We start from the raw sequence: 15,486 nt of genomic DNA, 5'->3' as shown, positions 1-15,486 counted from the left end.
TGCTGTCAGCTTTTCTGATGGAATTTCACAAATTTTCATCTCCCTTGAGTTTTTGAGCCTCTTGCACCTTGCGTCAATACCAGGTTCATGGCTTCCAGCTTTCACTACTGATCGGCACAAGGGCTGTCCACAGGAAAGACTTCTTTGAAGTGATCCATACATCTGATTTCCCTTCTGTATTAGCTATGAATAATTTTTCCTCTTTTCTCTTTGTTCGGCACATTTCCCCCATTTACTCCCCTACAAATCTTTTCACTAGTGGTTTAGCTTCTGCTACTCCTTCTGTGCCTTCTTCCAGATTTTTTTGTGTTCTTATCGTTTTGGAGTTCTTCCTTCTCTTGGCAATGGGCCACCTTTTCTGCCTGTGACTTTCTCCAGTTACGACTCTTGCAGTTAAATAACATTACTGCTGAGCTGATCTCAGGGCTGCTGAGTCACTTTCACCTGTGTTTGACAAAGCCTCAAAAGAATTCCACAGCACTGATCAAAGCTTTGTCACAGTATCTTTTTGCCATTGCATTCTGCTCTTTTGGCCAATTCCGACGACTGCTGAAGTCACTATTGTGCACTTACATTTACAGGTTAGCAATGGTCATATTGCTCAGTGGTACCAGTAGTTTGGATCAACTGTATTTTGGAAGAACAAGTTGAATTTTGTTCTGTCACCTATCAAATGTGCAAATCTACATGAGTAATTACAAAGTTTTCAAGAAGAGACATGAAATCTAACTTAATGACGCTTTGCCAAGAGAATAAAAGATATTCTGGTTTAGAATCTAGTGTCCTACCTCACTTCATGGCCTGTGCTGCATTATTAAAGAAGCACACAGTGATCCTTCCTGATCTATCCTCCTAGTTTCCAACAATAAAATTATGACCTTGAAGCACCAGATATTTCACCAAAACCGCTGTGTTTAAACATCCAAAAATATAAAAACATATATAGAAAGATATATATGTATATATACAGAGAAATATCTTCCATGATTCCTTCCTATCTGAATTGCTTTATAGTTTGGGATCTGTAACATTCTTTGCCAGTGAGTGACATAAAGCAACTAAAAGTTTTGTAATGCAACTACTTCTTTTTTTAAAGACATTTGAGAGATTCCTTGAACATTTGAGAGATCCCTTGATCCTTAAACCCTCTAGTGATACCCCCAAGCCACACCTTGGTTACCTATAAATAGTGCAGCTCACCTAGACCCTTGAGACCAAAATTTTAAGAGCTTTTGGTGGCAGACCTTGGAAAAAGTGCTCTCATATCCACATGCTCAAAATCCTCCTTCACAGAGCTACAAATACATTTGTAGGGCATCACATTCTCACAAAAGCCCACTTCCCACATTTGCCCATAGACCCAGAAGTTTTGTTATTTATTACCATTACTCTGAATTTCCATGTGTGAAAGTCCATTGCTCCTCTACTGCTCTTAATGTAAACTTATTGCACAATAAATAGTTTGGCAGTTTTCTAGATAGAAGTCTGAAGAGGATTCTTCAGAGGAACCTTAAGAAGTTCTAGAAGATGAGACTTAAAACTTCAGAGATTTGTAGAAGTCCCTCCAAAGAGAAGCCTGGCTTTTAAAAGCCAGTCTTCTGGCTTGCTATAGGCTTTGCCTATTTATTACCATTCATTTTGTCAAGATCTGAGTGGGAATTCACAAGCTGGTATTTACCAGGTACTCTGTAGAGTCTTATTATTATGGCCTAGGTGAGTAATAATGATCTGTCAAAATGAAAGGTGTATTATCACATTTTGTCAGTAACACTTGGCAGTAATTGTCAAAAAGGTCTCTGTTCTCATGGCTGTGCTCTGTGGCAGTGCAGGGCTCCATCTTTCACCTGTGGTTGGGCTTTCAGCAACTGCCTTGGATCTCACATATATTCCACACTGTTGACAAAACCAGGCTGTGGCAATTTTCCACTGTAAGCATTTCTTGGTCATAAAAAGTAAAACCAGTGTGATCTGAATAGCTGAGATATTTCTTCACTTCCCTAAAATACTTACGATCTCTCTCTGCTCTTACTGATACATGATCTTTTTTAGGACAAAAAATGTCTTGTCACTTCCATCATAAGCTGAAGGATGCTTATGATGGAAATGACAAGACAATTATGGACCTTTATCATTCTTTTTGTGAATTATTATATATCACTGCTGAGATGCCTGGGGTTTTTCTTTCCCAGTGCTTTCTGTTGGCAGACCTTAACTTTTCAGGACCTTAGTTTTTTGAAGGCAGTAATTACCAGGAGTCCCCATGAAGCACAAGCATTGAGAAGTCTTCTGTAGTCACTTTTACTAAAGAGGTAATTTGATCCCATTTACCTTCTGATTTTACTGATCAACAGACGGATCAAAATGTCATGTATCTTCATTCCTTTCAGCACTGAAAGGGCTTTAATTTAACATCTTTTATTTTCAACCCCCATCTTTTGCTCCCTTGAACACTTTGAAGTTTGCTTCTTGATATAGTAGCAGTATGCTGTTCTTTCTGTTAAAATGTTGCATTAAAACTATTTTTTGCAACCATTTGAATATTGTAGTGCTACACGTGGGAGAGAATCGAAAGATATGCTCTTCTCCGACTCCCACACAGCACAATGGAAATGAGCAGTTTAACACAGCAACTTTAATCACAGACATATATACTAACCTAATTGTGGTTTGCTTCACTAACAGTTGGAAATTCTCAAAAGGGCAGATATTTTGAATATACTTCAATATGTGTTCTTTCATTTTCATGATTTTACCTCCTTGGTAGAGAATACATAGTAAGCTAGTAGTTTTCTTCCTTCGCTCCAAATTTCTGTCATTTCCCAATGTAACCAGCAGTTTTCTTATGCAAATACTCATTGTTCTCAGTATGTTTGCCCTTCATACCACTTCTCATGTCATGGTAAACACACAAGATCTTTTTCACGCTGTACCAACAAGATAAAAAACACTAAAGGAATATCCAAGAAAAACTCAACTGAATGACATGAAAAGCAATGAAAAATCCATCAGTTTCCATTCCTTGAAAACATCAATCATAATGGAAAGGTTTGTTAATCACCATATTATTTATTTTGTCTCATTTCCTTCCCTTTTCCTTGTGAGATACACATTTAAAGAAAAGTTAACTTTCCTGTAAGGTACCAAAACTGTGACTGAATCCATCTCTGGTCAACTGAATGAAAGGCAATGTCGCAAAGGCATACTTTTTCTTTCAGGGAGAAAGAAAAAGAATGCTTTGTTTTATGACTGATTCTTACTCATTCATATGTCATGATTACCAATGGTAAGAGGAGATCTGGAAAAAAAAAAGCACAAACTTTTTCCTAATGACTGAAAAACACTTCAGAGACAACAAAAGATGTGTATATGCTGCTTCAGTATTGCTTTGGCATTAAAGATTGAGATTCCATGTGTTTCTTTATTCATAGACTACTTTGGAAAACCAACTAACCATCACAAATGTAAAAATGTGCTATTCATCACTAGCAGGTTTTGTGAAATAGAAGATTTCTGTGTTATGTCTAATAAAGATACATCTTTTTATTGTAGCAGATATCTATATGAGAACATATGCAAGTGTACAAGTGCAAAAGTGAAAACTATTTCGCAACTTGCTTGTGAGAAAATATAAATATTGCCTATAAAACAATCAATATTGTGGTGTGTGAAAAAGAAATAAAGCCCAGCTTGCAGTACCTGAATATCATTTTCTAAGTCTAGAAATAGTTTTCACTCACAAGAAATTCTCGTCATGATGTTGTTTATGACATTAAAAGTGAGTAACATTAACAAATTAAAATCTCACAAAATCAGAATGAAATTCTTCTGCGAAGTTAATGTCAAGCAACTAAACAGATGGCTACAACAAACTTTTCATAACAAAAAAACTTTATGAATACAATTAAGTCTGTAATTTGAATCATTTACTATAATATCATTAAATACAAAGACACTGTCAGAAACAGAAGAGAGAAAAAAAAAGGAATGTTATTGCTCATTCTGTGATTTCCTGGCAGGATATTAAAATCTTTCAAAATGAGCCACGCATTTGTAACACAGACACTGCAGGATCAGGAAGACTGTGGGATCAAGTGTTCCAAAAACCAAAATGGAAATACTTATCTAGGTATAGAAAGTGGATGAAGCTAGTAATTTCAATAATGGAGCATACTGTGTGCACACCTATGTTTCCCAAATATAGGTAGCGAATATATGCCATCTTCAGTTAATTTATTTCAAATAAATTTGAAGTTTCAGAGAATATTCTGCATTTATTGAGGCAACAGTAAGATTCCAAAAGATGTTACCAGATTTTCAGTGACATAAAAGCAGAAAGTTCATTAGCTTAGTACATAAATGCTACATCAGCAATTTACAGATACTCCTTAGTATACTCTTGCTTTAGTGAAAAAATAATAATCTTTAACCATAGAATCACATTTAAGCTCTCTAGGAACTAGAATTATTCAGAAAGATTTCTCTTTGCCATAACTGTTTTCCAGCTAGTCTCTCAAATATATTGAAACCAAACATGATTCCCAGTAGTGGTAATGCAGAGACTTTCATGATCCCAAGTTTCGAAAAAACCCCATTCCCTTTAGATATGTGCATAATTAATTGGCCCGATTTTCCAAAATTACTTAATAGTTTCCTTGATTTTTACTGAACATCTATAAATGCAAGCATATTTCACTGGAAGACACAAATTTCTCAGCTTTTTTTTTTTCTTCTTCTTTCCTAAAACCACATAAACAATTCAGGAAAACACTCCTGTTTGGAAATCCCATCCTCCCCTTGAACTGCGCTCCTTGCCTGAGAAACTGTCACAGACATATTTTCTGAAAAATACTTTTGCTAGGATTTTTCTCCTGAGAAGCTTCGAGGCCTAGAAATTAGATGTAAACAATAATTATCTGCTGCTGTGGAATGCAATAGGTGCATCTTTACTGGTCTCATGTGGTTGTTTTTAATTAATGCCCAATCACAGTGAGCTGGCTCGGACTCTCTGGTCAGTCACAAGATTTTATTATCACTCTTTCTTTTCTATTCCTTGCTAGCCTTCTGATGAAATCCTTTCTTCTACTTTTTTAGTATAGTTTTGATATATCATTTTCTTTTAGTATAATATACATCATAAAATAATAAATCAGCCTTCTGAAACATGGAGTCAAGATTCTCATCTCTTCCCTCGTCCTGGGACCCCCGCCAACACCACCACAACAGACTCTCAAAATGGGAAGCTGTAGAACCAAGATGAACGAGCATATACTGCACAGTGAGGAGGAGAACACCCAAATAAAACCCAGGGGTTTACCTTGGCCTTGCGGAAGTGGTAGACCACCAGCATGCTGATGAAGTCCAGCAGCATGCAGAGCGTCTGGAAGGAGATGATAGCCAGCCGTAGATACTTGTCCTCCTGTGCATAGCAGGGAGTATCATCTGTGCAGAAAGAACATCCTTCTCTGCAGGGTAGGCAGGTGTAGACTTCCTCTGACAATTCACCACCAGAAAAGCGATTTTCTGCATCCTTTCCTGAAAGTATCAGAAGAGACAGGGGAGACACCTTTAGTTGTAGGGGATGGGGAGTTCATCACCAGTCCTCGGCTGGGCTTCCTTTCCCTCCCATTCTCTCTCAATAGGTTACAAAATAGCTTGCCCAGTGCTGCTTTTCTTACTGAACCATCCTTCGTAACATTCAGAAAACACAGACCAATGAGGGAAAGTGAGCTTACTAAATATCAAATGCTTTCCTGTTATATTTAAAGTGAGCTAAACTGGCACAGGAAATTCTATGAAGAATTTTGAATGGGGAAAAAATTACATTAAATATTTGGGAATAAGGAATGGATTTTACACAGACAGATGAAGGGCAGACCCATTAACTACCTAATGTTCATCAGAGTACAAGCTCTGATCCCATTTCAGATTGTTCCTCAATTTTATAAAAATGCTATTGAGTGAATTAATGAGCTTCAAATTAGATGAAAACCTTCTTAATTAACATTTACTCAACAGGCTGTTGCATGATGGCACTACTCTGTCCCCAAAGCAAAACCAGTGCACTTAGTCTAAGTATAGTTTTCTATTGTTCACACAAGCATACCTAGACACACCAATTTTGTCTAGGAAAATCAATTACTCTTGAGCTGACATCTTATCCATCAATGTGAACCCATCAAGAGCACACAAAGAAGGATTCCTAATTTTTCTGATCTATGACATTTGCCCATAAACCCTTGTAAGGCTGCTTACCCTACAGGCCATGAATAGAATTAAAAGGTGAAAGAGAAAGGGGTGGGGAGGGGGAAAGAGAATTGTTATTAAAAGGGAAAAAAGAATTTGTTGAAAATGTTTGTTATAGGCAAGACAGCCTTAGGAGCTCACAGAAACAACAAAGTGCGGCTGAAGCCAAATCAATGGGTGTGTTATAATGTGTGATAACTCCTCTCACTTTTCACAATTCTAGAGAACTGCTTCAATTTCTTTGATCAAAATTCTCCTTCTCTGTCAGGGAAAGTAGTAAATCACGCATTGCTGAGTCCTTCAAGAGACAATCTATCCCACCTATGCTGAACATACACATGGGCTTATGCAACTCTTTTCAGACTTTTAGCTTGAAGCAATTGAAGCAGAAGGTTTTCTACAAGGGTAATTACTTCTTGCTTTCTCAAATCCATGTCCAAATGTGCATGAGCACACATCTGCTGCCAGGCAAAGCCTGGGAAAGGGACAGAGGCCACACTCCCTGTCTTCAGTGTAATATGCTTCCCTCCCACATCCCAGAGTGAGTAGAGAACAGGATGGTATTTCTCACGCAGTTCGTGAATTTCTCCTCGGAGCTTTATTCTGACCTAAGATGTCAGAAACCTGAATATAGCAGAGTAGTGCTGACTCATGTTGCAAGTCAGTTTTCTAGACACAAAGAGTCAGCAAGAAAAGATCTTGTGCTGTTTTGACCCAGACTGCTTGAGGTAGGGATGGAAGTCTTGGAAAACAACCATGCTTGGGCATATCAAGCAGATGGAGAACCTCTAAGGAACACTAATGTTGAAGATAGTCTAGAACTGGAACTTCTCTTCAGAGCACACACCCATGGACCTCAGCCCATCATCATTCCAACAGGTTTAGCAGAAACCACCTTCTCCAAATCTAACATCAGATCCCTGTTTTCTTAATTACAGCCAGAGCAACAGACCCACACTGTCCTCTGCCAGAGACAGAAGTCACAGTCTCTCACTTCCCATCTCCATATCCAAACCAAGAGTGCATTCCCTACTGTCTAAGTTTTCCACTTCATTTCCTCAACATTTAAGGTCATGTCACCCTTTCAACCACATACCTGTTTCTTTATCATTTCTGTAGCTGCCCTTCAATTAGCCCATCTCTTTAAAACCTCACATTTCTGAGCCCCGTAAGCCATTTGTTAATATATTTTATTGTGTCAACTAAATAAATTATTTGCAGTATAAAAACTTACACACAGAAAAATATAGTTCAAGACCCACAGCTATGAGACTACTTGTCACAAATATTATATGAATATGGCTTGATAATTTAGCATGATTTTAAACTTGATGCACTTTATTTCTGAAATGTTGAACCTTGAAAGTCATTGCAAATACAGTATATTCCATTTTATCAAACAGTTTCTTATCAGAATCATATGTGGGAGTGTCTTCATGTGGATGCTCATCACATACTACAGGGATAACAGTTAAATAAACAGTTGCATGTTGAAGTGAATATCCCACAGATATGACTTCATAACACAACAGCAAACTTTTGTTTAGCTGCGTCTGGTGTCATGTTTAAGAGTGGGATGGGCTGCACAGGGAGGTGCTGGAGTCACCATCCCTGGAGGAGTTTAAGGAAAGACTGGATGTGGCACTCAGTGCCATGGTCTAGCCTATGGCAGTGTTTGGTCTTGGGCGGACTCAGTGATCTCAGAGGTCTTTTCTGTGCTTCTGTGGTATGGTGTGTTGTATACAAAGGAAGATCACTGATGCACATCTTCTGCACTGGCTGCATCACCAGCCAGGACTGATTTTTCTATGAGTATCTTTTGACAATCAGATGGAGGTGGAGGTGTCTGAGGAGCAACTGGATGTGGCACTCAGTGCTCTGGTCTGGTTAACAAGGTCTGGATTGCTCACAGGTTGGACTTGGTGATCTTAGAGGTCTTTTCCAACCTACTACATTCCGTGATTCCATGTGATTGCTCCTTATAGCTAATAAAAGAAAGATCAAAAAAATTGGATCTACAATAAATTTCCCATAATGCAATGAGGAACAATTAACAATTCCTGTGTGTTTGGAGTTTTTTTTTTTCCTTCTTGACAAAAAGAAATAACTTTTTTCAGCCCTTCTGAAATAAATTACTGGGGAAGAACTGTTCACTATGTATACCACTGACATGGATCTTGTCCACCCACACCCTTGCCATGACTATTTGTCTCAGGGCACAGCTGCCCAATGCATAGCTGAACATTTCTGCCCTTTTTTCTGGTCCTGTCCCCTCACCAGAGTCAATGTAACATCAGTTCAAGACCAGACAGCCCAAGCCAAGCCTGGAGTGCCTCTAACAGAACTGCTAGGCATTTCATGGTGCCTTGTCCTATCTCAGCAGCTGTTTAGGATTACATGTTTCCTGCAGTGAATAAAAACAATTTTTCCTCCTCAAAAGATGACAAAAGATTCTAGACACAGTAAGGTAGATGGACAAGAAGTAATTTTTGCTTTGTGTAAGGCAGTAGCAGTTTCAGCACTGTCACAATGAGATGGAAGCAAACACTGTGCTGCAGAAGTTAAAGCTGAAAATGAGGAAGGTGTAAAAAAAGAAAGGAGAACAGAAATAAAACAAGGTAACCAAAAAATAAAAAGGATAAAAAGGAAGGAGAAAAGAACCAAGCAAAGTAGGTAGAAAGCAGGAATAGGGCACAAATGAAAATGAAGTATATAAAATAAAACAAAAAGCTTAAATGTTTCAGCTATTTCCACTCCACCATATTTTTTCCTAGCTCTTCTCTCTTCTATCCCAGTCTTATTTTTCTGTCTGATTGGCCCATCTGCTTTTGAAATGCTCTCCTGAGGGTAGCTCTTCATCAGCTTCAGTTCTCCTAAGGACACTTTGCCACGCAAGGGGTGCCTCAGCAGCTGTGACATTGCCAGCTGAGACCTTCCTGCAGAGTGAGAATGGCACCACAGACTGCTGAGAGCCAGGGCAGGGACTGCCTTGTCCCAAACCAAATCATCCTGCACTCCAGTCAGAACTCAGCACATGAACACAGAAAGCACAGTGCATGCTGAGCACTGAGCAGAACAAAAGACTGATTTTTCTCCTGTTCTATAATAGAGTAAATTAGGAACACTGCAGTCACATCAGGGATGTTGCAGTAACTTGGTGAGAATGTAACTGGACCTCTTGGAACCAAAACGTGGTCATCAGCCATGGTCATAAGCCTCACCCCAGAAAGGGATCACTGAAGTCAGTGACAACCTTCATATGGGGAAGTATCTGCACATGCAGGTTCTGTCGAAGAAACAAAGCCAAAGGGCAGGTGCAAAAAATGAAAATTCCTGTTGAACTGGAAACTCCTCTTGGAAATTTTTATGTGATCATGGCAGTGTTAGAGACAGCAAACTCCCATATTCAGACAAAAGAGCCACTTCTGTTGCAAGCAGGGCAGGTTCCACATCCAAACAGCAAGAGCTGGGAATTTCTGCAGTATATGGATGATGCATTGCTAAAGGGCAAACTTCAAGGCTGAGCAAAGCACCATTGCTCTGCTAAAGACTTTTCAATGCAAACCTGATTACCCCATAAGGCAGAGAATAGAAGTGCTTTAGAGAAGGGTGTTACAGGAATGTTAAAATATAAGTAATCATCAGTTAGTTATTCTAGCTATACTAATAGTGCTACCTAAAAATGAGCCATTAGGAGAAAGTGCATAACCACGTACTCAAGTACTTACAGATTAATACAATCTATGTAAATGAAATGTGTTTTTTTCTAAAATAAATGTCCAACCTCAAAAGACACCCTGGAAGCATGGTAATAACTTTGTTCCCTTCTAGGTCCCCATTAACACATGCAGAAAAACCAGAAAGGTTTTACATATTTTGGCACCATCAGTTCTGTAGAATGAACGCAGACTTGGGAGGGAAATGCCCACCTATCTGGCTTCTTATTCAGTAAGAGAACAGCCTGAATTCCAGCTGTACCCCTGTCCCACACACTCTTTGGGGAACCTGCAACATGTGCAGCCTTCCTGGGAGCAGCAACACCATGCTGCTTTAAGACAAGAAAACAATTTGCAGAATCTTTCTGATTTGCAGAATCTTTCCTACACAGGACACTGTTTATGTCACATTGCAGGTTCCCACAGAGCCAACCAGTAAACTGTGTGGAGTGTTCAACATCTCTGCAAAGCTGTTTTATAGAGTTATCTTTCAGACTCAAACCAAAACTTTAATCTGGGCTGAAAGCAGAACCTTTCCCCCACCCAAAAACTGGACACTTCAGACACATTGTGAAACTGCAGTTATCCATATTTTGCTGTGGCACAAAATCCCAGCATCACTGAGAAATGCTCCCATTTCAGGACACAATACACTCCAATTTTTCAATTGAGCGAAGTACAAAGCTGGTCTTTTTTTTCTATCTATCTCCTTTCTGGTATCTTGAGACCTGCAAATCTTTGCTGCCTCTTTATTTTCTTCCACTAGGAATATTTTCTAAATGATTAACATTTCTATTCAGTTTCATCTCTTTCATCCTCAGATTTCACCAACCTAGCTCCACAAAGAGGTCTCCAGGTCAGACAGTTTCTGTCAAAATTGCTTGCAGAATTTGTATCTAGAATTCCTATGTTAACATCACTTTGAACTACCAAATACATACTACAGCCATTTTAGCCGTGTCATTTTTTCCTCTTTTCTTTTTACAGAATGCAGCTGTGTGACAGGGCCAAGTTTCCTTCGAACCACAGGCTTTTCTCATTATTTTAGTAATTTCCACTCTCACTGTTCACTTTTTGAAATCATCTATACAACTTGGCAGATGGAGCTGCATCTGGACGAATTAAAAAAGTTCTTCATTACAGTTTCAAAACTTGGGTTACCTCACAGCAACAAAGGCTCAAATCAAACTGGCCCCCTACATCCTACAATATCAGCATTGACAAACCTCTTTTGGACAAATTTCACTTTATGAGGAGCTGAACAGCCATTTTAAGGTTCTTCATTCTGTAGTAGATGGAGAAAAGATGGAGGTATTGTTTTCCATCTAAAGACAAATTACTCTCCAGAGGAGCCATGCTCTAGATGCTGACAACACTTGAAACCTAGGTGACTAATACATACCAAGCATATATATTTTGCACAACTGATATGAAATAAAGTTAATCTCATCCCTAATAATCAATGTTGTTTTGATCCCTAGCCACATTTTTGTGTGTGCTCTATGGCAGTTGGTATGAAGTCTTCTTTATATGCTGTCTCATGGAATTAAATCCTAATTCCACCAGAAATCATTGCACTTTAGGAAGAACCAAACATCCTCCTTACTCTAGCAACAGATTCACACAGCCCAGAGAAACAGCACTATCACAAGGCTGCCTTCTGCAACACTTTACCCTATGAAAAGACAAGGGAAACACTCAGCAGATAAACTGTTGAACAAACTGTGTTATTTATTCTACAAATATGCATAGGAGACATTATCTCCCATATATATATATATATATATATATGTATGTATGTATGTATGTAAATTAAGTGATGATTAGTACTAGAGGTATTTCTCTTGGGAAACAGAAGCAGCTGTTTTCACACAAAGCAGGAGATAACAGACACAGTCCTGGACCAAGCTCAGTGAAAGTCACTCACTGCCATTCCCTGGATATCTCACACAAACTGATCTCACAGTGTGGGCTGATGACATGAACCTCTGGCTAAAGGACAGTGCAAAGAAGCTGGGCATAAGATGAACCTGAAAGCAGGAGGCAGAGAAGGATGTCTGCTACACCCCCAAGCAGCAGCTTTGCTCCTGTGACTGCAGCCGGAGCTCTACCAGTACAACTGCAACAATTTCAGCACAAAATCCATACAGATATTTGGTCACATGATGACAGTAACAGACATCAGCTTTGGGCATGCAGTTTGTCTGTCTTTCCTAACATCACCCAAGTTCTGCTTGTCCTGTTGTGGGCAATTCAGTCTAAGAGCCATACAATGTATGTCCTGGGCATGTTATCCATACATGCAGCCAAACAGACTCCCAGGCTTGAACCATCTCTATTACCTCATCAGCATGTATTAGAGTTTGGATGCTCCTTTGAGTTCTCCTTTGCAAATGAAGTAAAATGAAAACAATTAAAGCCTGCACAAAGCTAGAGGCTAGGGCATTCTAATTTCCTCTGGCTAAACAGAAAATGAGTAGATTAATTTCCAGAATACTTGTGCATGAGCACAGATGCCAGAAATCTCTATTTCCCCTTAGCAAGGCTTCTTTTCATGTTTTTTAATTTATTTACAAATCAAATATTCTTCAAGTGGGTATGTTTTACAGGATCCTCAAGAGTATTGTGAATGACAAACCAAAGGGCTAGAACTCCTTAAGTGATTATATAATCTGAGACTTGCCAGCCACTGGGATTTTACTGTATAACCCTGACGAGGATAAAAAGCAGCCCTGCATTATTAATGCTAGCTCCGTGTTCTTTTTTTTTAACTCAAGTAAAGGCACTTACTCTGAAAGCTGTTCACTGAGAAGATGTTGGGATGATAGAATCCAGCCTTGCAAATACATTTGTAGGCTCCAAGCACAAATCCAAGGCCTTTAATTGGCATGCACTGTGAGAAAGGAAAAAAAGAAAAGTCATGCAGATGATCACACAACTGTATACTCAGATGTACATTCAAGCATAAAAACATTACAAGATACTCTGCACAGACTTCTAAGAACAAATAGGCACTCCTTCCAGACTGACAGTATTTCCTCAGCAGCTTTTCCCATAGTCATATATCACTCCAGCTTTTTTGCCTTGTTGTTCATCTCCAACAAACAGCAAAGACAGCTACAATCAAGCCTGTCCCACTGATAAACTGACCAAGTGACAAATTTGACTCTGGCACGTTTGATCGAGGCAGGACATTAGACAGCTGTAGCTTTTTTTCTGAAGGGTTTCCAGTACTTTTCCCCAGCACAGCAGGTGGGTTTCAGACAGCTGGAGCTCATACTATGTGAGGAAGAACATGAACACCTGCAGCTAAGCCCCAGCCTTCTGCGGGCAGCACATGCTGGTGCCTCCACAACAGCAAAGTGGAGCTAGCCCAGCTAAGGAAAAGACAACTACTTGTTAGAGAAAATGGTTGCAGACATAAATCTGACCTGGCTGAAAGAGAATAAATCTATGCCAACAGGAGCCCCCTACTTTTAAAATATCTTGTAATTTTTTGAGGTAGCAATATGTGAATCAAGTTTCGTTTAAACTCTTTCACTCTTGCAAGTCTCACTCTTGCTTGGTTTTGACATCAGGTCAGCCACAGAAAATTTATTTCTATGACAGAACATCTACTGTCAGACAATTTCTGTACATCAAATGGACTTTGCCTAGTATAGAGGGAAGAAACAGTCCAGCAACATAAAGGTAGAAACACTTGTAAAATGATGATTCCCAGTACAGTTCATTTCACTTCATCAGATGAAAGTAGACTACCAGACTAGATGCCTTTCCCATACCTATAGCGTAGCTGTACCATGAATATGAGCCAGACACTAGCAGCTCCTCAGTGACCAATTGAATGATTTAACTAAAACAGCCTCTGTCTTCTCACCTCCATATTTTTCACTTGTTTGTGACTGTCTATGACTTTAGGATATGCTTCAATATCTGCCTGTGAGCGGGAGGAAGATGCAGAGGGCAGGACTCAGTAAAAAATGCCTGAGTTTAAAAAAATCAAATGTTCACCAAGAGAGGACAGCCTGCACTGTAGACACTCTAGAAAAACTCAGGAAAAAAAAAAGTTAAAATTTTCTTAATATCTCAAATCTCAGCTTTGTCAAATAATTCTGCCTGATGTTAGGGAAGCCACTATGGCACCATCTCTCCTCGCACCCTTTGCCAATCTGATGGCAGTGCTGTTAGAAACAATTAGCAAGTAGGAAACTGGCATGCAAGGACACTGAAAATTCATTCAGCCTTTGTATAAGAATGAAAGGAAAAAAAAAAAGGAAAGAGAGGGCCCAATTTTTTTTTTCACAGTTTATCTTCACCCTGCAGAAACGTGACTGTTGAAAGGGTGGAGAACAGGACAAATTGAAGTGGAATGAGTGTGTGTGCAAGTCTGATGACAGCCAAACTTCCTTAACCAACACAGAAAGGTAGTTAAAGTAGTAAAAATACTTTTCCAGATAAACATTCTCTTCTGTGTTCTGGCTTCTTGCTTTGTAAGATGAAGGTACATGCTGCTGTAGAGACTGCATTCTCTTTTTGAAGAAAAGAAAGAAAAGAAGTAGCTCCCACTGTATTATGTGAATGCTACAGCATCCCAAGTACTGTATTCATAATCCTTTGCCACTGAACAAATTTATAGAATCACAGAATTGCTCATATCAACTTTGTTGCAGGTTCATGAATCTGTTCTGCATTAAAATCAATGCTTTACTGATGAATCTTTCACAGACATCCAATATCCATACCAAATAAAAACCTGCAACTTTTATTTTATTGTCTCTGACCAGTCTAGAACTTTAAATGTTATTAATTTTCACTGGTCTAGGACATTATCATTTTTTTCCAGAATTTGGCAGCTGTAATACAGCTTAAAAACCATCAGTCAAATTCTTTCTTGCAGTCCACATGATCCCAGGCAAAGGTGTAATAGGGATCAGAATATCATGCTGACTGGTGGGATGGAGAGAAGGAGAGAAAGAAGCCTAGATCCCTGTAGATGCAATTTCAGACTCTGAAATTCCACTCTGCTCAACATGACATGGAAACAAAACTATTTACAGCCTGACTTTTTAAAAGAAATTGCAGCACCTAGGCAGGAAAAAACGCTAAATACTATGAGGCCAAAAATGGGAAAAATACTTTCTCTGTAAAGAAAAAAAATCATTCTTTTTACAAAAGATCTAACAGGTAAATATTTTATTAACCAATGGTGACAAATCCTATGGTGAAAAAGGTAATAAATAAACTGTTTTCTGCTGTACAAAAGGAGTTTAGCAAACCAAGTCCGGATTTGTTGGTTATGTTTATTTACAGATAGAGGCTTTTCCTGGCTGTCTGCAGGTGAATCTACACGACACACAGCAGGCACAAGCAAGCAGCTTTTGTCCTTGCCCTGCCAAGAGGGACCTGGTTCCAGTGGCCCCAGTGGCAGACTCTGAGCCCAAGCCCTGCAAAGCTGCACCAGCCCAGCCCACAGAACTGGCCATGGGCTTCTGACCCAGGAACCCAGGGAGCACAGGAACTGAGTGAG

The 15,486-nt window shown here is 39.2% G+C and overlaps 1 protein-coding gene across 1 annotated transcript in view; it reads right to left on the bottom strand.

The window, feature by feature from the left end:
• Nucleotides 1-15,486, bottom strand: part of GPR158 (G protein-coupled receptor 158) — a gene marked incomplete at its 5' end in the record, with an annotated part of 186,052 nt that overhangs the window by 93,406 nt on the left and 77,160 nt on the right. The window contains 2 exons of the mRNA XM_005423894.3: nt 5,315-5,532; nt 12,750-12,852. Of these exons, the coding sequence (XP_005423951.2) occupies nt 5,315-5,532; nt 12,750-12,852 (321 nt within the window). The remainder of the gene's footprint in view (nt 1-5,314; nt 5,533-12,749; nt 12,853-15,486) is intronic.

Source organism: Geospiza fortis, unplaced genomic scaffold, assembly GCF_000277835.1.
Source record: "Geospiza fortis unplaced genomic scaffold, GeoFor_1.0 scaffold75, whole genome shotgun sequence".
Lineage (NCBI taxonomy): Eukaryota > Metazoa > Chordata > Aves > Passeriformes > Thraupidae > Geospiza > Geospiza fortis.
This window is presented reverse-complemented; position numbering and strand designations above follow the sequence as displayed.